Source organism: Anas platyrhynchos, chromosome 16, assembly GCF_047663525.1.
Source record: "Anas platyrhynchos isolate ZD024472 breed Pekin duck chromosome 16, IASCAAS_PekinDuck_T2T, whole genome shotgun sequence".
NCBI lineage: Eukaryota > Metazoa > Chordata > Aves > Anseriformes > Anatidae > Anas > Anas platyrhynchos.
The window spans coordinates 5,686,366-5,711,994 of NC_092602.1; the positions used below are offsets into that span (position 1 = coordinate 5,686,366).

The 25,629-nt window shown below is 57.7% G+C and overlaps 1 protein-coding gene across 7 annotated transcripts in view; it reads left to right on the plus strand.

The window, feature by feature from the left end:
- The first annotated feature begins 9,797 nt into the window (after positions 1–9,797).
- Positions 9,798–25,629, plus strand: part of NOS1 (nitric oxide synthase 1) — a 53,481-nt gene continuing 37,649 nt past the window's right edge. For 4 of the 7 annotated variants that reach the window (XM_027469785.3, XM_027469791.3, XM_027469792.3 and 1 more), the window contains exons 1-2: positions 9,798–9,883; positions 23,488–24,567. In XM_027469785.3, coding sequence (XP_027325586.1) covers positions 23,843–24,567 — 725 coding nt within the window. In that variant the 5' untranslated portion in view covers positions 9,798–9,883; positions 23,488–23,842. Of the gene's footprint in view, positions 9,884–12,367; positions 12,549–14,857; positions 14,997–23,487; positions 24,568–25,629 lie in introns of those variants that run through there. The other 3 variants (XM_072024650.1, XM_027469787.3, XM_038187249.2) reach the window with 3 other exon arrangements.

A 25,629-nucleotide genomic window follows, 5' to 3' on the forward strand; every position in this document is an offset into this window, starting at 1 on the left:
AGCCCGGCACTGCCTGCAGGGCTTCGTCCTCTTTTTTTTCTTTTTTCCCCTCCTTAGTGGGGTGTTTGGAACACAAATCCAACGCCCTCTCATCTTCACCCTGTCTCCTCCAAAACGCACCTGGGCGAGACCTGAAACCACCAAACGCCTTGAAAACAAGCTGGAAAAATGCAGCTTGTGTGATTTGGGAAGGAGCAGAGCAGCCTGCACCTGGGGAGGTTAAAGTTACTGAATAACCAGCGCCTCCACCACCGGGACCCCTCGGGGCTGTGACGCCCCACGGGTGCTTGTTTTACCCCAAATCGCAGGCGATGCCCCCTGCTCCCACCTTTGGGGGCCCCGAGGGGCTGTCGGGCAGATCGGGGTCCCCGGGAGGGCTGCGTGGAGCTGGGCACGGGGAGGGGACGTGGCTGGGCCCCGGCGAGGGCGAATGCCACCGTGGGAAAGCTGGCTGGGGCTGCGCAGCCGGCTCGGCACGGCTCAGCCAGCCCTCCCGCGGCTCTTCTGCAAGCAAGCGCGGTTCGTGGAGCCGCCGGGAGCTTTCTGTCCCCATCTGGACAGCCCCAGGATGCAGCCGGAGCCGTGGAGCCGGTGCGTGGCTTTTGTTCGCTCGTCCTCCCCGCGACGGAGCCCCGCGTGCGGGGGCACGATGCCGGCGCACAAGTAAGGGTGGGGTGGCCGTGGCGGTGTGGCGAGCCCGTCCGTGGGGTGTCCCCGTTGTCCCTGCGTGGCTGGGAAGGGGGGGAACAGGGACAGATGTCTGAGCTGTGACTGAGCTGGGAGGTTTCCAGGGGACTCGCAGAGGTGGTGATGTCAGGGCTATGGGGTGGCCGCGGTCGGATGTCCCAAGCCCCCTGTCCCCTGCTGATCCCTTAGCCCAGGAGCTGTGCTGTGGCCGCTTCTCATCTCCAACCCTCTGGCTGCGTGGCTTTTTCCACCCTTGCATTCAAGCTTGCTGTTGGCACAGGGGGCTGCCCTCAGCATCGCTTCGGCCGGCGCAGGACATCGCAGCACCCCTGGCTCTTCGAGCCGTGGGTCCCTCTGCTCCTTGCGGGGTGGCTGTTGCTCTTTTTTTTTTTTTTTGGGACCTTCAGCTCTCAATACCCATCCCAAGCCAGCTCTGTGCTGACTCGTGAGCTCGAGCTAGGGTTGGAGAAAACCGAGCAGCACAAAGGCACGGCGGCAGGGGCCTCGTGCGGAGAGCGAAGCTCGGCGGGAGGCATTTCCAACCCGTGGGGAGGCGGCTGCTCCTTCCCCGAGCTCATCCTGCAACTGCGCCTGCACGCAGCTGCGCCGGCTTCCTGGGAAGTCCTATTGATGGCGAAGCAATTCTTAGGGGAGGGGGGGGGGACAGCTGAAGTTATCCGGGGCCGCGTGCGGCTGCAGATGCAGGGCTCTTACCCCTCCCCTCCATCTCATTTGAGGGGGGCGTTGGATAACGTGATGAAAAGCTGGAGCCGAAGTCCATCTGCTTCTGACAACCTGAGCGCTCTTTGGCAGCTTCCGAATTCAGAGTTGTTGAATTCCTCAATAATTAGACTTTTTTGGGGAGAAAAAGAAAAAAAAAAAAAAGAAAAAAAGAAACACAAACCCATCTGGGCTTTTTCATTATGGGAATGAAAAGCCAAGGTGGGTGTGGGAGGGGGAAGGTGGATTTTCATCCTTAGCAACCCAAATCTTGAAATATTACATCAGCGCCGAAGAGGTGTAATTAAGTAGGAAACAAATGAGACCAGCTAATCTGTTTTGCTTGTTTGAGCTTAGCGGAGCGCAGAAAACAAACAGAGGCTGAATGATGAATGAGACTTTTTTTTGCTGCAGGGTTTTGCCTCCCCGAGCCCCGGGGGGGTTCAGGCCATGGGGCAGGGAATTTGGCCTCTTTCCCCCGGCGCTCGCTGGCCGGTGGCTCGGAGGGCACCCGGCGGGCACCCGGCAGCGCTTGCGTTTTTCCCGTTTCTTGCTTAAATTGGCTGCCTCTCGGAGCCGGCTCCCTTGGACGCCTTCCCAGAGCAGGCGAGGAATGGGGACAGATCCGTGAATTGCTGGGAGGGGGGCAAGAAAGCTGCAGCCCCATGGGGCCGGTGCCCTTTAGCACGGCAACCCCGGGAGCTTCCTTGCGTCCCTGGGAGGGTGATCCCAGGGAGATCCCTCGGGATCGGTGTTTCTGCCACCGTGGTGCAGAGAAATGATGCCACCGGGGCAGCTTTGAGCAGCAGAAGCAGGGCGGGTCCCCCACCAACCCTTCGTGGGGGACGATGGGGACTGATGTAGGTGGCATTTCGCATCCCTTTAAATACCCCCAAAGGGCTTTTTGCTGGCTTGGCTGGAGCAGACCTCGTCCCGCCCCGAGCCTGCCGGCTGGGGTTTTGTTTTTTTGCCGTGCTTCTGGGCTCCGGCGGTGGCCCGAGGTGCCAGGAGCAGATGGCAGCCATCGGCCGGGCTGGCTCTCAAGCCCCCGCTGCTCCCGGCACGGCGCTGGGCAGCAGCCGCCCGTAACCCCCTCGCTGCCGAGCCGGGGATGGATCTGGGGGGAGTTTTCTGCCGGGGATTTTCTGGGGGGTGCCAGGCACGAGTTTTCATGGTCTGCACCATCAGCACGGGCACACCACGGAGTATTGCAGTGCCCAGTTATCCCGGAGGTGTCTGCCCAGGTTAGCATCGCCCCACAACACCAGGACTCCCTCTGCACCCCTGCCCGTGGATTTTTGCCCCTTTGGGTTCATTTTAGGGCTGTTTCAAGCTTCTGAACCGGGTGTGTTGGATTTGCCCTGGTGCCCCCTCTGCCCACAGCAGAAGGATGCGGGGCCCCCGGCTTCGCTGCTCTCCCTCCCCTCCCTCCCTTGGCCTCCCCTGCGAGAGCGACATTGCACCTCCTGCCCCCGGAGGGGCTGGGAAATTGGGAAGCGGCCAAAATGAAACAAGTTTTCCCCTCCCCTCCTGGGTGACAATTTCAGCCCCGCGGGAGCTCTGCGGCCGCCAACTCCCGCAGCCCCGGCCAGGAGCGCCCGCGAAGGTCGAGCTCCTGCTGCCACAAGCACGAGCGCTCGCCCTATTATCATTATTGCATTTCTGTTTATTTTTTTTTTTCCTTTAGTGCTGCTCGTTTGCAGGCACTGCAGCCGGCTGAGTTGTTTCAGCCGTGTTGTGGCCCTCTCGGAGCAATAAGAGTGTCTCTGGAAGAGAAAATTGAGCAGCTCGGTAGCAGGCGGTGTCCTCCTTGCCGAGCGAGAGTGTTTATCCTTCTCGTCTTGTTTCAGATGAATAAATTTGCCAGACAGCAATGATATTAGCCCGGTCTCAAAGACTTTATCAATTTGCAGTTGTCTCTCCGATGATAGTTGTTTTTGTTTTTTTTTTTTATTGAACTGTCTGAGATGATTTCCAAAGAGAGGGCTGCAATTTAAACTATTAAGTAATTTGGGAGAGCAATTAGTGTTAATCTGGAAACTCCCTGTGTTGCTCCCGAATAAATCAACCTCTCAGTGAGGGCCGTGCTGAAAGAGCCCGTGCTGATTTATGCGAAGGGCAGGGGGGAAGGCTTTCGGTATGGAAAACAGCAAGGAGCAAGTTTGTTTTCTGGGAAACTTTAACAGGATGGTGCTGGGGTTCGGAGGGACTGGGGACATGTGGGAATGGAGCAGTGCTGCTCACTCGTCGGGTCCCAGAGGTGTTGCATGGTGTGGTCAGCTGGAGCTGCTGGAGGTGATGCCTCTCCTCCCCTTCAGCCAGCAAAGCCGAGTGTGAGGTCTCCAAAAATGACACTAAGCTGTGCAAGCTGCCTCTTCTTGCCTAGAGCGAGCCCAAATTTCCCATGTTCCTGCTTCTCCTGGCATCCCCGTGGGAGCTCCTCTTCCCCTGCTCGCTTTTGGGCAGCAGGAGCCCAGCTCCACAGCTTGGGAGCTTGGTGGTCTCCTCTGGATGAGCTCCTGTGTGGCCGTGTCTGGACACTATTTGTCCCTGCAAGTGTTAACTAGAGGGGAATCGTCCCTTTTGCCGTTGCTTTTGCTCGTCCAGCCCAGGAAGCTGTAGACTTTGGCCAAGCTAAACCATGGTTCATCCTCTGGTCCGCCAGGGCCTCCAGGTCCTTTTCCCCAGAGCTGCTCTCCAGCCTTTTGTGCCCAGCCTGCCCAGATACTGGGGTCTCCTCTCCTAGCAGCCAGATGGGGGCTTTGCCTTTTGGCTCCCCGAGCTCCATGGGGCTGTTTCTCCAGCCCTGCCTTCTGATACCATCTGAAAGCGTTCCGAGACTGCACCCTGTCCTCAGTTAATTTACTTACCCAATCTTCATTCCACCAGTTTGACCACAAGAATGTTATGGGAGACAATCAAAAGCCTTGCCCAGGGGAAGTTATACAATTGGCACGGCTCTTCCCCTGTCCACGGAGCCAGTTCTCTCGCCCTGAAGGCGATCGGGTCTGCTGGCCGTGACTTACACCTGATAAATCCCTGCTGGCACTTCCCAACCGCTCTCATCCATCGTGGGTGGAAACAGCTGCCAGGAGGATTTGCTCCATCACCTTCACAGGCGAGGCAAGCAGCTTGTGCTTCCCGAGATCCTCCTTGCTCTGGGTATCACCCATCATCATCCGCATTTATCCAGTCCTCTGGAAACTGCCCTGATCCCCAAAATCAGACAGAAGCAGCCCAGCAGGGAAGGGCAAACATCCCAGCCGCCACCTCTCCTGGCTCCCCCGGGTCACCCCAGGGCAGGTATTTCTGTCTGCGTGACGCCAGCTGGAGAGCCCCCACCTCTCCTGGAGCTGCTTCTGTTTGGAGCTTCTGCTGTGTGCTGGTGGCTGCTGCTTCCCCACTCAAATACCTCAATAATCCGCCGAGGGACCTCACATCTCCCTTTCTTTCTTCTTTTTTTCTTTTTCTAAAACAATTAGCTTGGCTCATGCCCTCTGCAATACATCAATTAATACAAGCTGAGGCAGTAAATTAAAGGGAAACAGGAACAACTATGCTGGGATTAGGTCACTGAAACTATAAACTTTGGAACAAATCAGATTTCCTTGGGAAGGGAAATGGACAGCGGTGATATGTCAAAAGTGAGATGAGACAGGCTCTGAGCAACTTTCCACTTGGATGCTGGATGCCAGAACTTCTTCCCCAGGGAAGTTCGGGCTGCCAGACCCCGCTGCTCCTGGTGAATGCTTGGATGGCAAAACAAACAAACAAGCAGGAGGCGAGAGAGGACGGGAGGGAGGGTGGGGGGCAGCTGTGCGCCTGCCTCGGGTGGTGGGAGATGTATGGGCTGGGCATAAGGGGTCGGGGAAGGCAGGGATGCCTTGGAGCTCCTTCTTGTCCTGCTCTCAGGCATCACGTGGAGCCGCTGGCTTCTCTAAAATACAAGAACCTGCACAAGAGGACTTGGGAAAAGCTGCCTTGTGCCCATGAAGCAGGTCCAGGACTGAAGCCCTGGTGGTTTGTGGCACTTACCTTAGGGATGGTTTTTGGCCTTTAACCCATCTCCAAACTGTATTGTGAAAAAAAAAAAAAAAATCAAGCTGGAAAGGTCACTTCTGTGGCAGAAGCAGCTGTTATGGCATAGGGATAAATGCACAGGAATATTTATTCCTTCCTGCTGGGTTCCTCTAATTGCATCTCCAGGCCTCGCTGCTGGCCAGATGTCCTGGGACAAGCCCCACGTCGCCTCCTCTGCCGTGGCTGGTGCTCTTGGATGCTGTACTTGGTTGTGCTAGGTCAGATTTGTGCATTCCCAGCTTGCCAAGCAGTGCTTCTGTCCCATAGGGCGCTGATCGGAGCGATGCTGGGTGATGGTGCTCAGGAGTCCCTGCAGAAGACCCAGAGGAGAGCAAAGCACTGCTCTGGCTCAGGCTGCAGCCACAGAGGGTAAAAACCTTCCCAAAGCACAAAGTGATGGGGATAATGGTGATTTCTGCACCAAGCGAGCAAGAGCATCCTTGCCATGGCATGATGGCATGATGCAGGCTGTCACTGCCCATCCTCTGTGGGACAGACAGACAGACAGACAGGCTGGGAGCACTGAGAGGAGGGAGATCAGCCCTCACTCGCCCAGGAGCATCCTCCTGCTCCCCACAGCTTGAGGTTGGTGGGAGGCCAACACAGCTCTTTGCAACCCCCCTCCGGTGCTCTCACCAGCAGGGATGCTCACAGCCCATGCACACTCGTTAGCCACATCAGCACTTCTGCCCTTTCAGCCTCTTGCTCAATTTTTGGCTTGGCTGAGACCCTGCAGACTGAATTACACCCTGTGTGTGTGAGCAAAGCTCTCCCTGCTCTGGGCTCTGCATCATCCCTCCCTCCTCACCCCTCACCTTGTCGTTGGGGTTAATGCAAAGCCCCTGAGGTCCCCAAGCCTTCCCTGGAGCATCCTTTGCTGGGCTCATGGCTCAGACCCCTGGCAATTAACCCTGCCCACGCAGCTTCGTTAGCAGCCCTGCGAAGGTCCCTCCACCTGCAGACAAAAGTCTTGCTAATGATGGAAGCATCTCGTGGAGGAGCTGGAACAGCGTGGGAGCTGCGGGGACGGCGATGCGGTGCTCTGTTAAAATAAAACCAGCCCTGCCTGGCCTTTTTATCTGCAGCAGTAATGAGGTTTCTCAGCCACCCCAGCTCCCTTGGAGCATCCGAGTCGGGAGCTGATTCTCTGAGCTCCTTGTGGTGGGGCTGGAGGGGCTCCAACACCTCCCAGCCCCCCACATCTGGCTGGGGAGGGACCGCAGTGGGACCAGGCTGAGGTCCTGGGGCCCTGTACCTGCATGTGGTGGGGCTCTGCGATGCCAAAAGCTGCCCGTAGCAGGTGTGCAGTGGAGTCAGGAACTGGTGAGAAAATGATCCCGGTGAATTGCTTTGGCTGAAGCAAACAAGGTGCAGGAGGAAGGCAAGGGTTTGTTGCACCCCCAAAAGCTCTTCTGAGCAAATCCTGCCCAGACTTTGCACCCTTCCTCGCGAGGTGCAGCGGGACGTGGTGGAGCCCCGTGGAGGGATGCCACTGGGATGATTTGTGGTGTCTTTGCCAGTTGCTGTGGGCTGCGTTTCGCAGCGCTCCTGCCGTGCTGTGTGCCCCGAGCTGCTGGGACCGCGCTGGCTTTTCTCTCCGTGTGATGAAGCGCTGGGAGCTGCTTTGCGGCGACAGGCAGATGTTCAGCCCCCGTGAAATCACAGAGGTGTGCTTTCAGACATGGTGCTGCGCCTGATTTATTGCCCTTTCACTGCCTCTTCCTCATACCGAGTGGGGACAGGGATGGGAGAAGCGACGAGGTTTCAGCACCACCGAAGGCAAAACCTGATCTTGGCTGTTCTGGTGGCACCTTTTGGCTTCTTTCTTGATCTTCTCCTCTGACTATTTTTTTTCCTAAACCCTCCTACCCTTTTAAAGACAGAGAGCTGATCCCAGTAACCATGCTAAGTGTGATGCCAACCCCAAACCTGTGTTCCCGTAGCCTCCAAAACTGATGTCAGGGGACTCTCAACCATATGAATGTCCCAGGTGGTAACCTTCATGCATCAGAAGCTGCTGCTGGTGTGTAGCAGAATGTGTCCCGATGTATTTCTGAGGCTGATACCCCTGGATCCTCCCCAGGATCCAGCTCACACTGCTGGGTGCAGAGCCCTAAAGCTGGGAAAAGCCAAATCATCAAGGCAGAGAGGGGTCTGCAGCTGCAGGCAGGCAGGGCTCGGTCCCCTGCACCCTCTCCATCTTCCCTTCTTCGGGTCCACCTCAATTTGGGGTTTCTGCGGTCGCTTGGTGTTTTCTGGGGTCCTCGAGATGTTGGGAGTGGAGACGACTGCAGCGCGATCGGGAGGTTCAGACGCTGGCTAATCCTGTTAGGAAGGCAGTGGTTATTGCAGGGCTTCCAGTGGGACCTGCTAAATGAGCCGTAATTCTCTAATGTGATTTCCTTTTCCCGGCCAGACTAAATGTTCTTGGCCACTGGGAATAAAAGGCTGAAAAAAAAAAAAAAAAAAGAAAAAAAAAAACACAAAACATGGGGAGGGGGAAGCCTGTCCAAGGCCCTGTCAATCTTGATGGTATCAAGGAAGCGAAGAGCTCTCGGATGTGGCTGTTTATTGCAGCTCACTTCTGCGCCCCGTCAGCGCAGCGGCAAGGGCCGTAGATTGCCCCGTGTGCTCCTCCGCAGGGGGTTGATAGGACCCCGGGAGCAAGAAAAACACATTCGAGGTTGTGATATCTCTCCAAAATTCTGCACGGGCGAGAGAGGCTGCTTTATGAGCCAGCAGGAAGCTGGAGAGGGAAGGGGAAGCAGGCTGCGGAGCTAGTGAGGAGAAAACATTCCCCGGGAAAAAAAAAACAGTGATTTCTTTGTGAGAAAGCTGAATCGCGCGAAAAAGCGTCCAAAGTGGGTTTTGTTCTGCCTTACAGCTACAAGGGGGAGAGCAAGCGGGCTCCTGCTCTTCCCCACGGGGTCCCTGGGGGATGTCTGCAGTGCCCAGGTCTGGGGAGGGATGCGCAGGGGCCACCTGCCCCGTGCCACCTCCGGACACCCCACCTGGGAAGCTGCCAAATGGGAGGTGTCCCCAAACTTCCCAAATTGCCCTCATTTCCTCCCCCAGGAGAGGAACCAGCATGGGGCAGGGCTGGCTTCTTGCTTCAGTGCCCGGGGGTGGGCACTGCTGGGGGGCGTTTTGGGGCTGGGAGCTGCCCGTGCAGGGCAGGCAGCGATCCCCCTGCTGCCACGGGGCGTTTTGGAACACTTCTTTCTCAATCGTGACCTTACTTCGGGGGTTTTTCCTTTCTTTCTGGTCTTTCTTTTGGAGTGGCTGATGCTGATTTATTGCTAAATGGCAAACAGAAGCTTTTGCTCTGCCAAATGTTGGGCTGGGCTGCTCCGGCTGCGGCCGGCGTCTCGGGGTGAGCGCTTTCCAGCCTCCCCCTGCTTGGGAGGCACGATGTTCCTCCAGCCTCGTGGGGAAAACCCTGAGCCCTGTCCCTCACCCAGAAGTCTGGTGAGGGAAAAGAGAGGCCCTGAGGCTTTTTCTCTGTTTTTTTTTTTTTTTTTTTTTTTTTAAATGAGGGTGATACAGGTATTTCATCTGACCCCTGTCCCTTCGCGTGCCTCAGTTTCCCCATCTGTAAAAGAGGGGCTGGGGAGATGGGGGTCATCTTTCTGGCATTACATAAGGTAGTGCTTCATGGGACCAAGGTGGCCTCTCTGTTCCTTAGGCTATTTTTTCTGTTTGCAGTGGTTTTGGCCTCAAAATTCCCCCTCAGGCTGTGTGGGTGGGTGCCTCCGGCTCTGAACCCAGAGCCTGTTCCCAGCACACCAGCCCTGCTCTTGCTGCAAAAAAAAACTCACACGAGGGGGGGGAAGGTGATGCTGCTAAAAATAAAACAAACTCCTGAATGTTTGTAGGATGCCAGCTCTCCTGGTATCTTCTGAGCACCTCTGGGCCCCAAATTGTCCCATAGTGGTCTCTGCAGGGCAGAAAAAGTGGGTTGGGATGGGGAGGGAGCAGCAGGTTGGGCTGCCCTGGTCCAAAGCCGAGATGGGACATGTGGCAGGGGACATATATCTAGAGGAGTCACACCAACAACCCAATTTCTGCTGCCAAAGGGCTTCTGCTGACAGTGTGACCATGATGGGACCATGCACTTGTCCCCAGTACATGGCCCCAGGGAGGGGGGCACAGCAGGGGCTGGAGTTTGGGCTGAAATCCATGGGGAAGGGGAACATCAGGAAACATCTCAGCCCCAGGGAGGGTCCCACACCTCGTCGGGGCCAGTGACACCTGTGCTAACGAAGCAGGTGACACCGCAGAGCTGCTTCCCTCTAATTACTGGGGTTGGCCTGGGGAGCCTGCAAGTAGAGGTGCTGAGCTGAGCCGGGATCTGTCCGTGGGGAGCCTTCTGCAGCAGGACCTGGATGGCTTGTGGGTAAGTGAATCACCAGGCTGGGGTAGCCAAAAAGCCGTAAATTGCTCTAAAATCTCCCCAAAGCCGTGAGCTCGGGGCTCGGCACGTTAAATCCTGCATTAGGTTCGCTGGCTCGAAGCGATGCAGGGCGCAGGAGGGCTGGCAGGATCTGGCCTTGGTTGGGTTTGGGAGGCTCCGTTTCCTCCTTTTCCTGCTCTTGAGGAGTGATTTGGTGGCAAGGGGAACAAATTGCCTACAGTGGAGGTGAAGTGTTGCAGTCGTGCTGTTTTTTAGGGCAGCCAGCTCCTCTCCAGCAAGCAGTGTTTAACTTTGCTTTGGTTTAACTGGGGGAAGCTACTTAATACCTCTAAATTACAGCAGCCTTTCAATATCCCATTAAAGTCATTCCCGAAATAAATCTGAATTCCTGGCATTGCTTCTGCAAACTTCTCACCAGTTGGTGGGAAGGCTGAGCGCCGTTTTTCTTTTGTTTGTGGGGAGAAAAGGAGAAAGGAAAAAGGCCCAGCTCTGTGTCCCCTGTTGTTGTTTTTCTCCCTTTTTTTGGGGAGCTTCTGACTCACGCATTTGGGCTGGGGCAGATCCTTGGGCACTGCTTGGCTGGGGCTGGAGGATGCTGATTCAGATGTACGTGACCGACGTGCGTGTCCAGGTGCATGCCCTGGCGTGCATTTGTTGGAGCTGTGATTTGGGGGCTGGGACCAGCCTTTCACATTGGCACCTTCCCCCTGGTCTCTGCAGTGGGGTTGCCCTGCTTTTAGGGGTGGGCGGGATGAAGGGGCAACACTTCTCCTCGTGGGAGGCTTGAAATGCTCTGCTTTATTCCAGTGAGGGTGGAGAGGGAGCCTGCAGCATCCCTGCTCCCCCCCCACCCATCTCCGTATCCCACCAGGGGCTTTGCTGGGTGGGTAGCGGAATATTTCTGCCATTTTCCCTCGCTGCTCTTTTTCTGCTAGCGGGGTCTTTTTTGGAAATTAAGGACTCAACAGCAGCTGTTTCTCCGCTTTTGGGTTTCGCTTTGTGTTCTTTTTGCTGTGAATGCTTTGCAGATTTGGCTTATCAGCCTTGTCAGCCTGCTTCAGCCCCTCCGCTCCCCGCCCCTCGCCTATTTCCCCAGGGCGCTGGCTGGGGCAGGGCCCTTTCCTGTGTTTGTCACTACCCACCCCGAGGTCCCCCGGCGATAACTTTGAGCTTGAGATTAGGGATTTGGGGCTTTTAGAAAGAGCCTTTAACCCACAGCCCTCTGCGACGTGTGGCTTAATAGAAACAACACTCTGAACAAGGGTTGGCACTAAGTGATTTTCCAGTTTGGGGTCACCCCGATTGCTGATCTGAAGGGGAAAAGGCAGCGTCGGGGGGCTCCTAGAAGGGAAGGGGCTGGAGACAGGGGCTCGGAGGGTATAAAACACTGAGGGCTGGCTGCTTTTCTCTAGCTTTAATGATCTCAATTCTGCTGATTTCGGTGGAGTCGTGTAGCTCTGCCGCTGCTGCTGAGCATCTGCCCCCAAACTTCCAGCTGCTCGCGGATGCCTCAGACACTTGTGTTTAAAAACAGTGTTTGCATCTGAATAACCCAGAAGTGACTCGAGCCGGTTCCAGCATGCGAAGCGAGGGCTCAAAGCAGGTTTTTCATCTGTTCAAATTAGACCCTGGATTTACAAGGCGTCCTTGAGCTGTGGTGCGTTTGTCAGACCTCCAGCGCGTCCTTAAAGCGGCGATGAAAACAATCCCGGGTTTGATGGGGAGGTGGGGATGGTGCTGTGGGAGACGTGATGCTGGGGCTCTGAAAGGCAGGAGCCTCGCGTTTTGAAGTACAAGGGAAAGAAAGGCGAGGGAAGACAGACAGGTACTTCTCTGCCCTGTAATAGTGATGAAACATTAATTCATCCCCCTGGAATTTCTTGTTTGTGAGCTCCCATAATTTCATTTCTTTGGTGTCTGTGTGAAGCTGGAGTTTAATGCCAGAAGCCAAATACTCTTCGACTAATATCTTTTTATTAGATTTTGTGTGTGTGTGCGTGCCCACGCGTACGTGTGAGAGAGAGATCACCCTTTATAACCCACTTTACACTGTCGGAGGCGGCGAGATGCGCTCGGGAAGGCTTCCCAGCAGCACGTTTAACAACACAGCCCACGGTGCAGGGAGGCTGAAGGCGGGTGGTTGGCTCTCGGGTGGGTTTCCCCAGCTTTTTCCCCAAAACGTGTCCAGCAGCTTGCCCAGCTGGGGGACTTCCCAGGCCCTCCGGAGCCTCTTTGCTCGGGGAGGGCAGCAACCGTGAAGGCTCACTGCCACCCATAGGCAAGCGCCAGCATCCGCACTCGCTCTAAACTGGAGCACGCACAGACAGACAATCCTGGGATTTGTCCCAAATCGCTGCAGCCTCGGTGCCAGACCCCCCTCTCAGCTGGTGTGTGTGTGTGTGTGTGTGTGTGCGTGCCGTTACATCGGCTCCTTAAGCTTCGGTATAAATATGTTTAGCCCTTTCTTTATTCCCGCCGCCGTAATCCCTCGAACGCGTTTCGGGTGGCATAGAAATAGCAGCCGAATAACTCCAGCGCGGCGGCGGCTGCTGTGTGTGTGTGCCTGATCCCTGCCGGCTCCCCAGCACCTCCGAGCTCCAGGAGCAGCATTTTTGGCACCCCCCCGAGCCCAAGGCTCCAGGCAGAGGTGGGTGAGGGCGAGCGGAGGGGAGGTGAGCCCAGAGCAGAGGGGGGAAAGGAAACTTGGGGGAGCACGAGCTGCTTGGTTTATATTTGGCTTCTATAAGCGCCGGGAGCATATGGCTGGAGGCAAACAGCACTGAGCTGATTTCAGACAGAGGGGGAGCTGGGCGAGGGGCAGGGCAGGGGCTGCGCCCCCCTCCTGAGATGCTTTTGGGGGTAACTCTCTCGGTGGCACCACCAGTGTTTGGTCCTTGCTGTAAAAAGGGACGTGACTTCCATGGATGAGGTGTGGGGGCACGGATGTCTTCTCCGTGACTCTGAGCTCCCCGGGCAGGATGAGGCAGGATTACAGGAACGTGCTCCCTATGGAGAAATCGTGTGTACGAGTGCTCTTTGCTGGAGGAAGGGAGGTGCAAATATTTGTTGGCGAGCCAGGAGCCAGGAATGGGCTCCCTGGGTGCAGAGGGGCTGGAGGAGGTGGCGAGAAACCTTCTCCACCCCCAGGTCAAGCTCTGGCCCGTGGGCTGTTGGTGAACCTCCTAATTAGAAGAAAAGGCTGCCTGGGGCTGCTCTTGGTCTCAGGGGGACGGTGGGACACGCACAGGCTGGCAGCCCCCTTCTGACACTGGTGCTGTGCTCCTGGTTTCACGGGCTCCTGCAAAGCCCCGGCTGATACAGAAGTGAGCATCACTCCGTTAAGTTTTACGCAGGAGAAGCACGTGCTGCCATGCCCTGGCGAGGTGGTGGCCCGTGGATGAGCACAGCTCCTTCCTCCAGCCCTAAAAGCAGCCGTGAGCCTCGGGGTTTGGGGCTGGTGGAGAGGTTCTGGGGTCCTGCCACGGAGCAGCTCCAGAGCGTGCCCACGGGTGGCTGCGTGGCACAGCCCCGTCCAGTTTCCCTGAGCATCTCCAGCACCAGGCTCAATGATGTGAGCCCAAAAAGGAGAATCCCTTGGGCTTCTCTCAGCCTGGGCTGAAGGTGACAATTTTCAGCCTGGGACCGGGTCGTGAAGCCTTTCTTCATCTGTGTGCGCCCACCCCGTGCCGCTCATCCCTCCGCGGGGCAGGTTTCCCTACCCGATGGAGCAGAGCAGGCATCGTTTGGTAGCTTGCTATTAAATTAGTCCTCCTGCATCTAAACAGGCATAATTATGTTTTCATTAGCCCCAGACAGCGCGTTACAGCTTGATAGATGTGTAGTGTGAGGAGCAGGGGGCACAGCCCCCTTCCCGCTGCCTTCTCCCCTGCGCCACCTCCGCAAGGAGTCCCCGGGGGAGGAAGGGGGCTGCTGCTCCCCTCTCCCCGGGGGGAATTTTTGCAATCGAGCTGCCCCCTGTGATGTGCTGGGATTCACACAGGAGCCCCCCAAGAGGCAGCGGGGCCAGTGGCTGGCTCCTGGGGCAGCCGTGGCAGCGAGCCGGGGCCAGGCTGGAGCTTTGTGGCCACGCTCCCAGGGGAGCAGCCTCTGGGGTCTAGGGGGGGCGGGGGGGGAAAGCTGCAAGCAGGTGAGCCTCCTGCTCCTGCCCGCGAGCCCGGTGGGGTTTATATAATATTATATATCTATAATTCGGTGTTTGTTGTTGCCATGGGAATGAGCACAATTGCAAAGCCTGAAGACTGATGTCAAGCCTGGGTCTGCACCGGGCCGTAGCAGGGGCAGGTACAGAGCCAGGAGGGGAGCCGGGGCGAAGGGGAGCCCCCCCCGTGCACCCCCACCATGGCAGAGGCTCGGGGGCTGCCCCAGCCCTCAGCTGCAGGATCCCAGTGCAGTGCAAGGCTCCAGGCTGGGGGCACTGGGGGGGACCCCAGTGGGGCTGGTGCCACCTGCCCTGGGCGCAGAGGTGCAGGGACAAGCTGGTGTGGAGGGGGGGGCACTTGCTTTTGGGGAAAGAGGGGGCTTTTTTACAGCTCCTTTGATCAGTAGGGTGTAGGATCAGGGGGGCTGCGGCTCTCTAGGGGCACGGAGGGGGCCGCTGGGGGTTTGGGGCTGGGTGGGGGGCCGGGGAGGGCTGAGCCCCCACTGCCCCAGGCAGGCTGCGGAGGGCCCGCGGGATGCGAGCGCAGCTTTTTGGCAACAAGTGGGGGCCGGGGGGGGGTCTCCCGGCTTTTTAATTAGCGGGGGTGGCAAGGGGGGGAGATGAGGAGGAGGAGGGGGGGGGGCTTTTCACCGAGGGGAGGTGGGGGGGGGGGTAGACAAGGCAGGCTGGAAATGAGGTTATATAAAAGATGTATGATTTGGAGAGCGGAGTGGCTCCTAATGAGGGCTGCACCGGCTCGCTCCACACCCATAAAAACCCCGCTTGGACGTCAAAGCGGATTCGTTTCGGTGCTGCCGGGGATAAAGGGGCGCAGCGAGGGCTGGCTCCCCCCCCCGGCAGCCCAGCCGAGCCCAGCGCCGCTCCGGGATGCTCCGGGCAGGGCCGGGGCCGGGGCCGGCTCCTCTCCGCCGCCAGGTAGGAGCCGGGGGGGTGGGGGGGGGACACACACGGGGGGGCGTCGGGGCAGCCCCCAGCCCCGCTCCGCTTCTCCGGGAAACTTTCCGGGGAGGCACCGGGGCCCCTCCGCCGTGCCTTTATTTATTATTTTTTTTTTGGGGGGGGGGAAGGGGGTGTCCCCCGACCCCCCCCGTGGTTATCAGCCACTGGAAGGGGGGGGCACACGCGTGGGATGTGCCCGGCCAAAGCCGCTTTTTGGTCCTCGTGGGGGCAGAGCGGTTTGTGCCCCCCCCCCCGGGGGGCTTCCTTCCGTGTGCCCCCCCGGGCTGTAGGGGGGAGCTGAGCCAGCTTCGTGGGGGGGCGCAGCCTGCTCTCGTCTCCCTCCCCCGCGACTCTTTGCAGCAAGTTTGTATGGGGCCGGGGGGGCGGTTTGCTGAGGGGGGGGCTTTTTAAAGGGGGGGTTCCCTTCCCGGGGGAGGGAAGGCGGGGGCAGACGGGCGGGGTGGTGTGGGGGGGGCAATTTGGCTGGGGACAATTTTTGGGGAGCTGGAGGGCGAGAAGGGAGAGAGGGGCAGGAATGGGACAGCTGAGATCTGTCCGGCATCCTGAGATGAAGGGGGGGGTGTTGGTGTTGGGGGGGGGGGCAGCGTCGTGTCCCCCCCCCCCCGGCCGCGGGCGGTGCCGGAGCTGTCCCGGGTGCTGAACGCGCACCCGCCGGGCCCCTCTGGGTACTGAGTGGGGGGGACACTGCAGGAGAACCCCCCCAAAAAAAAACCCGACATCAACGTGAGCAGTGCTGTTCCCACCGCCCCACTGTGCCCCTCTGTCCCCAGGGCACTGGGGTGGGCAGGGGGCCGGATCCTGATCGGTCACGGCGGGGAAGGGGCACCCAAAGGTGCCCCAGCACCCAGCAGAGCCCCTCAATGTGGGGCTCACAGCTGGCTCCTGCCCTTGGGAGGGGGGCAGCTCACACCTTGCCCCCCACCTCTGCCCACCAAGGACTCGAGGATCCCGTGGGACACAAGTCCCTGGAGCGGGGAGTGATGGAGATGAGCCCTGCTTGGGGTCTGGCTCTTGGTGAGGGTTGCACTAACAGCTGGGGGCTGGTGGGAATATTTTTTGGCGAGGCGAAAAAGAGGGCAAGAGACCCCCGTGCATGCACATCTGGACCCCTCGATGCCAGGGTGCAAGCGGGCATCGCTTCCCCTGCCTCTGCTCCGTGCCCCCCCCTCCCTTAACGAGGCGCGCTGACTCCGCAGCCCAGGTGCAGACATTTTCTTCCAACGCTTTCAAGTTCTGGCTGTCAGGAGGAAATTCTGGCAGGCAACTTGACAATTATCCGCCGAGTCCCCGAGGAGCCGCTCCGCCTCTCACCGAGCTGGAGGGGAAGCGTCTCCTTCCTTCTGGTGGGCGCAGGGGCTGTGTGCCACGGGGGGAGATGGCAGGGGGTGTTTTTGGGGGGCTGGGGTCTCGGCTGCTGTAAATGCCAGCATGCTTCCCTTTGCTGCGTCGTCTTCTGCAGCCCCAAGTGCTGGCGGCTCAGGCAGGCGGCACAAAACTGGACCTACGTGGATGGGGAGCTGTGGGGAGGATTCTGGGGGGGCCAACAAAACATCACCCTGCCAGATTTCTGCCTCACCTCTCGTTGGCTGTGCCTTTTTGGTTAAAGATCTCAGATGGGGAAATCTTATCTTAAAGAGTTTGGTTTTTGCGTCGGCAATTTCTTCCTCTGTTTCTTCCTAGCTTGTATCACCCACAATCTTTTCCTAAAGACGCCCCAAACTCAGTCGTGTACTCTCTGGCTCCGAAACGTGCCTGTGTTTGCAAACAAACTCACGGCACGGAGCCTCTTGGTGCGCAGGCAAGGTGTGGGGAGGTTTCTCCAACGAGACGCCTGCAGCGGGAGAAGCGCTGCGCTCCCCCCGAAGCAGAGGAGAGCGACGAGTCCCCGCGCCCCTCGAGTTGTGTGCGTTCCCTCCGCCAGCCAGGACCGGAGAGGCCATCTTATGCACGGGGTCTGGGCTCCATCCTCACCACCCTGCCTGCTGCCGGGTTGGGGACCTCAAAAACAGCCCCTCAGGGACCGTTTGGCCCCTGCCGGGGGTTTTCCCCCCCCACGGCTTTGCTCGTGCGTTTTGTGTTTCCGTAGTGGATCTGTACAAAGGCTTAGGAAATCTGCCAGATTGCCGAAATCGGCGCCTGAAAACAACTATATTTAGTAACCGATAAGTCACATGAGCTCAGCTCGCATAGATTAGCATTTACCTTTCCCGAGTAACGAGGATATTGTCTGATACTTGTTGATACCATCAGTTTTTACTAAAGAAATAACCCCGACAGCGAGGGACCGGTTCGGAAAGACTACAAATGAAACTGAAAAGCCTGCGCTCTGCTCCCGCTGCTCCGATTGTATCTGTGTCTTACATGAAACCTATAGACGTGATCCGATCTCTCGTGAGCATCCAAAAATAAACGCATTGTGTCCTGAGGAGCCAAGGCTCTGTCAGCCACTGTCTGGCTGCAGCTGGATGGAAGCAGGTTTGCGTCCTTCCCTTTGCTCCAAACGAGCTCGGCGTTAGGCTGTGGGCACCCAGTGCCCGGCACAGCAGCTGTAGGGTGAGTGGTGATAAATCCCGGTCCCGCAGCACCCAAGGGCTCGGGATCTGGCTGTGGGAAGCAGCAGCATGCCGTGCGGATATAGGTTTGTGTAGCCCGTATGTTATCCGTGTGTCACACACACAGAGCGTGGAAGCCTGCAAGCACTGCATGCGTGTAGATAAAACTGGAGGTATTTATGCTAATGCAACTCCTTCTATAGCGCCTCTTTTACATGACAATTCAGAAATGCCTTACGAGATCCTGCAGTACCCTTTCAGGGCAGGCTTGTCTTAATCCCATTTTGCAGGCTCTCGGGCTTATGATTTCAGACCTGCTGGAAGCACACAGCCCGTTCTTGCCGGGAGAGTCGTGTTTGCAGAGCAGGACTCACCAAAACCATCAGAGCAGCAGTGGCAGGTCTCAGCTGGGGGCCCTGGTCCTGCTGGGGTGCTTCAGCCAAAAGCAGCATCACCGGCACAGGGCTGCCCCATGAGAGAAGCATCAGGGGCTGAGGAGCATCGGGGCCATTTCTACCCTCTCCTCGTGCACTTGTGACCTGCCCCAAGCGGGGCTCTATCCAGGAGCCCCAGCACAGCGAGCAGCGTGGGGCTGTCACTGCCTCTATCAAACAGCCGGAGGTGCTCCCTCCAGCAGCACCTGCACCAAAAATTAGGAAGCCAAAAACTCCACTTCCCCTCACCCTGCTCCTGCCCGAATTAGAGCCAGAGCCCTCCGTGGGACAAGGAACGGGTCCCAGGAGAACTTTGTCGCTGCTGGTGGTGCTATGGCAACAAGTGCGAAGGCAAAACCCGCAGGAAAGTGGCTGGGAATGCGGGAACGCTCTGCCTTGGTGTGGGCACGGGGGATGCTGGCACAGAGCAGGAGCAAGAGATCGGCCTCGGCTCCTCAAAGGGGCTAAAAGGCATCAGGGAGCTTCACCCCTGGATCTCCTGCACCTCTGGCTGCTGGAAAGAAGCAGCAGGACTGAGGAGCCTGGTATTTTCTGAGAGTCTTAAATAGTGACGTGAGTCACTGGTGGTGGAAGTCGGTGACGATCAGGCTTATTGCCATTTATCGCCCTGATCGGGCTGCTTCCCTCGGTACAGCAGGGAAACGTAACGTGGTGCTGGAGGGATTTGGGGGAGCAGTGAAGGAGGGGATGGGAGCAGAGCTGCGCCGAGCCTGGAGCCGAACTCCTGCAATGCCTCCGAGGCGCGCGCTCTGCCACGGGCGTTATTGATGCCGGCTGGCGGCTCCGGAGCTATTACAGCTCGAGCCAACCTGCTGCGATCTTAAATTCCCTTTTTCTCTTTTTCTAAATGGAGCCGCGACTCCTCTCTCGTGCTGGGATTGGGTTTCAAGGCCATCCATCACACGGCGTTTTCTCATTTATTTCCCATCTACCTATTTTGTCATTTGGGGCGAAGCGTCGTTGTGTTAACGCGGCTCTCATTTGTCAAAGCGGAATCGCTGGTGTAACTCCAGTCCCCTCGGCAAATTGATCGCAGTGAAATTTATGTTTTACAGATGGGCCGAGCCCTAATAGGAACATCAGTTTCAGACGGGGTTAGTGGCAGGACTGACGGTTTTATCTAAACTCTTGTTTCAGCGCACACCGCAGGCGCCGAGAAAATATTGCACCAAACAGTAAAATAGAAGCGGCAGTCGTGTTGCTGAAATATGCTCAGCCTTGAACTCTAAATTAAAACAAAACCCTGTTTCCGTCATCTAAAAAAAGGGAATTTTGTCAACACAGTTGTCTTGGCAACATTAAAACCGCTTGCCTTGCAGGCTGTGGTCGGCTCCAGGTGGGGCAGGGACACGGGTGCAGTGCTGAATCCCGGTGAAGTTTCGGCACCGAGATGACCACCATGAGGATGATGTGCAGGCAGGACCGGGCTTTGCTCGGCTGCTGAATTCCCCCATATGGTTGGGATGAGAATGGAAATTCATACGGGCACAAAACCTTGTGCCAGCTGCCACGTAAATGGGTGGGTCAGGAGGATTTGGGGCTGTGCTGCCCGAAGGCTGTGAGCGTCAGCCTGGCTGATGAGCAAACATAACATTTTGCTTTCCCCGTAACAAAGCCCTGCAGCATCACCTGGAGCTGGGCACTACCACGAAGTCGTCGTGCAGGTGTCAAAAGGCTTCTTTTATTCAATTCACACCTAGGTGTAAATCAACTTTGTCGGGTAGGTGAAGGAAATATGGTGACCCAGGCGAAACGGCCACTTCCCAGCCTCGTGCACAGGTTGGGAAGGAGAAGCACGGGAAGGATAAGTGGAGCTGGGCAGGAGGGAGGGCTCACTCCTTCCCGGGAGGTCATCAGCCAGGTCGGTGGGAGGTGGATAAATGGAGATAGCTGGGGGAAACCGCCTGCGTGCTGGGGATGGAGAGGCCGCGCACATACATACATCGCGGCGCCGGTCTGAGCCGAACGGGAGTCGAGCGCAGAAGTGCTGGCATGAGCGAGCTGCCTGCCAGTGAATCACTTTAATGCTCCATTTTCAGATGCACAAACATGCCGGTTTACAGTAACTGTGCATATGTTGCGTCCCATTGCTCCTCATCAGAGTCACTGACGCTCCACGGGTTGTAAAAATTAAATGGGCATAAATCCATCAGCCCTGGGGTTCTTCGTGGAGCGGCATAAATCCCACGAAAACTAATTAAATAAGACAATGGTGTCCATTTAAAGCTGGCACGTAGAAATGTAAGCCATTACTGCGGTGAAGATCTACGAGAGACAAGGCTCGGAATCGAATTGTGAGGGCAGGGGCACGCCGGTGCCCACACCTGGGGGCTGCCTGTGCCTGCGATGGAGGAGAGATTGTGCTAAGGGCAGAGGATGGATTTCTCCTCTGCCCATCTTCTGAAATCGAATCACCCAATTAATGTACGTGTAATGCGGTTTCTTGCTTGGAACCTTGTCTGGCGGCTCAGAACATTTTTCTCTATTGGCATGAGGATTGTTGGTCCTTAAGCGAATGCCCTCGGAGCTGCCAAGTGCCATCAGTGCCACCGTGGGGGCACACGTGCTGTGCCACGTCCTGCGCTGGGTCACACTGGTGAAACAAATCTCATCAGCATGGGAGCAGGTTGAGACAGGAGAGAGTGCTTGGGTGATGCTGGTCGGACTTGGGGAAGCTTGCAGCTCTGCAGGGTTTGCTGCTCTTCGGTAATTTGGGTTGGTTTCCCTCTGCTTTATGTTTTGGAAGGGGAGGGAAACTGAGGCAGAGAGCTGGACCACACTGGCTGTGGGTGCTTAATACACGGGGCTGGCTCAGCAGGGGGTGAGCCTGGCTCTGCCTGTGGCATCATCCCCTTCTCAGCTCCCTTTCCAGGCTGAAATAAGCATTTCCAGGCGAGCAGTGCTCACCCGCAGCGACACGCTGCTCGCTGCACCAGTTCTAAGGAGTAGGACGTGACAGCCGGTAGCTTTAAATCTACAACCTGACGAACGTGCTGCTTGCCCTTGGGTTCATAAATCAGGCTGCTAATGATGCTTGTAGGGAGAGCTGCGCCCAGGCACCCGCACTGCCAGCAGACAGCATCTCCCCGCAGCTTTGATATGGTGCAAGGTGTTGTAGCTGGGAAATGCTCCTCCACCTCCTCCCCAGGGGAGCTGGAGAGTTGGGGGTGTACAGACAGGTACAGGGCACGCTGGTGCTCACTCCGAGCTGGCTGAAAGGTCTCTCCTTTCATCTCCTTTTTTCCTTCTCTTCCTATTATCAAGGAATGCCGTCGGGGGGCTGCTGGGTGGGGAGAGCTGTGCGCCCAGCAGTGCCATCGCTCCCGGGGGGGTTTGCAGGCTGGAGGCAGCCGGTGCTGGCTGGGATCGCTGGCGATGCTGGTTTGCAGCTGGCAGCACAAACACTCAGATGAGACACAGCCTCTACTGGGTGTCCAGGAAAACACTGGCACTGTGTGCGTGCTGACAGGCTGACTTGCAGCACGGTGACTTTTCCCCTTGCTCTGGCTCCTGGGAGTGCTGGAAAGGTCCTCGGGGCTGCCGGGTGCCCTGGGGGCTGTCAGCAGTGTGTGCTGGGTCTGGGGGGGCTCAGCTGCAACAGGTCTGCTCGCAGAGGGTATGGCACCATGGGTCTGGTGCTGGGCTTGTTGCAAACACGGACACAGCCGGCTGCATCGGGTTCATGAGCATCGTGGAGGCAGTGACTAATGCAGAGCAAATAACAGGGTTTTCCCCTGCCAGGGAAGCTGGTGGTCCCACATCGCGTGGTACTCACGTGGCTCCCAAAGCCTTGTTTGTTCTTGCATCGCATAGGGAACAAATCCTGCGCGGTGGTGGGGTCGTGGTGACCTCCTCTGCACAGGGGATGTGGGGCTGGGGGGTGCAGGGACCCTACTGCGTGCTGGTGGCAGTGGGAGGATGGAGAACAAGAACCTGCATGGGGACAAGCAGCCCCTTGAGGGACACTCGGCTGGTTCATCGGGCACCCTCAGTGGTGCTGATGGAAATGGGATGGAGGGGCTGGGCAATATCAGACGGGCAATGGGGATTAAATCCTTCACATGGGGTTACGGGTCTCTGCTTTGTTCTCTGCCTGCCTGTAAAGAGCTGCTCTGGGGTCAGCAGCCTTCGTCACACGCGGATTAAAATGCCCGAGTGAGTTAGTGCCGGGGCTGGTGGCACTGCCCTGCCGCTCAGATCCCTGTTTTTTCCCAGCCGGGTGCTGGAGTTGAGCCCATGGCTTTGTGGAGATCAGCCCTGCTGAGCCTGCAGCTGCGTCCTGGGGTCCCCATGGGGCACGGGGTGCTTGGTGTGGGGTGCTCGAACGTGCAAACCCCCTGAATGTGATACTCTGGGGGACAGCAGACTGATTTGGACTGATTTGGCATGTTGGTGCTTTCAATCGCAGACCTAGTACCCTCCATTTTCTCCCCAAAATTCAGATTGAAAAAGAAAAAAAAGAAGGCATCTGCATTTCAGCTTGCTGCTAAACGCACAGCCCCACAGCAAAACGTTCCCCAGGGCACCTCAGAAGTGTGCAGGGAATGCAGAGAGGGTTTGGGAGCTGACGTTACCCGGTGCAAACACACAGCCCCATCAGGAGGCAACGACCCGCGGCTCCCCAAGCCTCCCGGGTGCTGTAGAAAGTCATGCCCAGATGCTTCGGGTCCCCCGAGGGCCGGCTGAACTCCCTGCTTCGCCTCCGGATGACTTCCCACCGGTTGGTTTGGGAGCTGTGCAGAACTGGGCACGGGGGGAGCCCAGCTGAGCATCTGCACCCCCGTGTTGGGGCTGGGATGTGGGAGAGGAGGAGCTGAGGCTGTGAGCCCTTCAGCCAGGCTTAAAAGCACTTGTCAGTGTAAATAACTCGGAGCAACCCCGGTAAGAGGAGCTGGCTGTCTTCTCCTGCCTCGGTCTGCTGCTGGCTGCTGCTCATTCCCCCGACGCAGTGAAAGGGGCTCGATGGGAAGGTGCCCATGGAACTGGGTTCGTCCTGGGCAGGGAGCATCCAGCTCACCCCGACCCATCTCAAGCATTGGGGACTGTGCAAAGTGCAGGCAGAGAGCAGCAGGATGCCCTGCTGAGCACCACGCTGAGCACCACGCTGCTCTGGCTCATGCAACTCACTCGGGCATTTGTGCTCAAACCAAAGCAGGGAGAGGTTGGAGCAGGGCTGTCCCACGGCCCCTTCCCAGCACTCCCTTTCTCAATGCCTTTTGCATCCCCTGCTGAACAGATGGTGCTGATTTTTTTTTTATATTTTTGCAGGGGGAGTGGAGGAAAGGGAGCCTGGGGCCACGCGAGGCTGAAGCCTGGCTCCGAAGGCACCCGGGGGGTGACATCTGCGGGGACGGGCTGATGCACGTGGGCACCCGTGGCACTTTGCGCCCACCCCACGTCACTTCTTTCTCTCTCCTTTGTTGTCTTTTCCTCCTCTAGATAAAGCAGCTCGTGGCCCGCCTGCAGGCTGAATAACCCGTGGGGATGCTCGTGTGGCGTGTGGGCTGCCTCCAAGCCCCCAGGACCAGAGGCTGACTCGAAGCCGGCATGTCGAACCCCCCGGCCCCTGCTCGGTGAGCGATGCCTGGAGCTGCCCACCCTGCCCTTCGCCTTGCTTCTTTCTCCCGGTGAGACCGGGATGAGGATGCTGCAAAAATCCAGCCTGGAGCTGAAGCCCAGAGGTGTTTTGCAGTGAGACGAGGCACGTAAGAGCCTAACCGACCCCCAGCTCCCCAAATCTCAGCACTCAGCGAGTGTCGAGCTCCTGGCCTGCCGGCTGGTGACGCAGGCTGCCATGGAAGAGGGCACGTTCAGCGTGCAGCAGATACAGCCCAACGTCATCTCGGTGAGGCTCTTCAAACGCAAAGTGGGGGGCCTGGGCTTCCTGGTGAAGGAGCGCGTCAGCAAGCCGCCCGTCATCGTCTCCGACCTGATCCGGGGAGGAGCCGCCGAGCAGAGCGGCCTCATCCAGGCTGGGGACATCATTTTAGCCGTCAATGGCAGGCCCCTGGTGGACGTGAGCTATGAGGCTGCGCTGGAGATACTGAGAAGCATCGCCTCCGAGACCTACGTGGTCCTCATCCTGCGGGGCCCCGAGGGCTTCACCACGCACCTGGAGACCACTTTCACCGGCGACGGGACGCCGAAAACCATCCGTGTCACCAGACCCCTGTGCCCGACGCCGAAAGGGGTCGACCTATCCAACCCAAACCTCCAGGGCAAGGAGCAGCCACTGCCAGCAGCCGCCCGCACCATGGGCTCCCTGTGGGCCAGGGAGACGGGGCGAGAGGAGCCGATGGTCCACGTGAACGGCGTCGTTCCCAGCCCCAAGGGGCAGGACGGTGGCAAGGGGAAGGACAGTGCCTGCAGCCACCTGTGCCTCAACGGCGGCGTGGAAGACAACGAGCTGCTCAAGGAGATCGAGCCCGTCCTGGATCTCCTGAAGAGCAGCAGTAAGGACGGCGATGGAGATGCGCCCTGCAAGGTAGAGACAAGAGATATAGAAGTCCAGGTAGACTGGTAGGTCCCTACATATATATATAATTCATATATTTTTTTTAAAGCTTTGTTGAAATGTGCCGGTTTTGGTCACTCACCATGGCATGTTGCGGGGCCAGGGAGCATCTGTCCAGAAATTGCTGCGTAACGGGGCAGGATGGAGACGGGAGAGGAAGGGGCATGAGAAGAGTAGGGTGAGGTTGGTGAGGGGAAGACAAAAGAAAGGAAAATTTGGGAGCAGGTCAGGAATGGAAAAGCTGATCTGATGTGCGATGTGGGGACCATGGGCTGGGGATTTTTTTCTGTTCTGTTTTCTCAGTCTCAGAGGTTGCAAGTGTTAAACGAGACCCTGTGCCTCGGTTTCCCCTTGGAAAATAAGACTCGTGGCACAGGCTGTCCTGGCTGCTCTGCTCCGGAGCCCTCCGGTTTAAATCTGCTATTGATTAACGGCAGGGAGAGGGAAGGTCAGAGCAGCAGGAGGAGAGAAATGGCTCTCAGCACCTTCTGTGTCATTTGTCAACGGGGTTCTGGCTTCGGGAGGGATACGGAGAGCTCCATCCCGGCTCCTGCTGAAGCCAGGGGCAGCCCCATGCAGGCAGCGGGACCTGCCCCGGGTTCAGCCGTGCTCGGGGCAGAGGGAAGGGGACAGGTTTCCCTCTGAGCGCTCAGAAACCACCACCAGTTGCTGAAACATGACAGCAGAGCTGCGTGTTCTGCCCCTGCTTCTCAATCTAGTTAATAATTTCAGTACGTGTATGTGCGTGACAAGGGTGGGGACATTCGGACGCTCACCCCATGGCTTCTTGAGGAGGGTGAAGTCGGGGGGATGGAGCTGGGGGCTGCATCTTTGCTGCCTGCCCTGCACGGGGCTGTGCACACAGTGACATCCTTCCCCTCCTCGGCGTTTCCCCAGGGGTGTTTATGGGGGGACACGGTGCGTCTCCCCATGGTGCTTCGGGTTCTCAATCGTGATTTTTCCATAACAGCTCTCTTGCCTCCTGGCCACGTATTAACAATGATACTTTGCTTTTTCCTGTCACTTTCCCCGAGTCCCTGAACACGTTAGGGCCGTGCCAAGTGCCG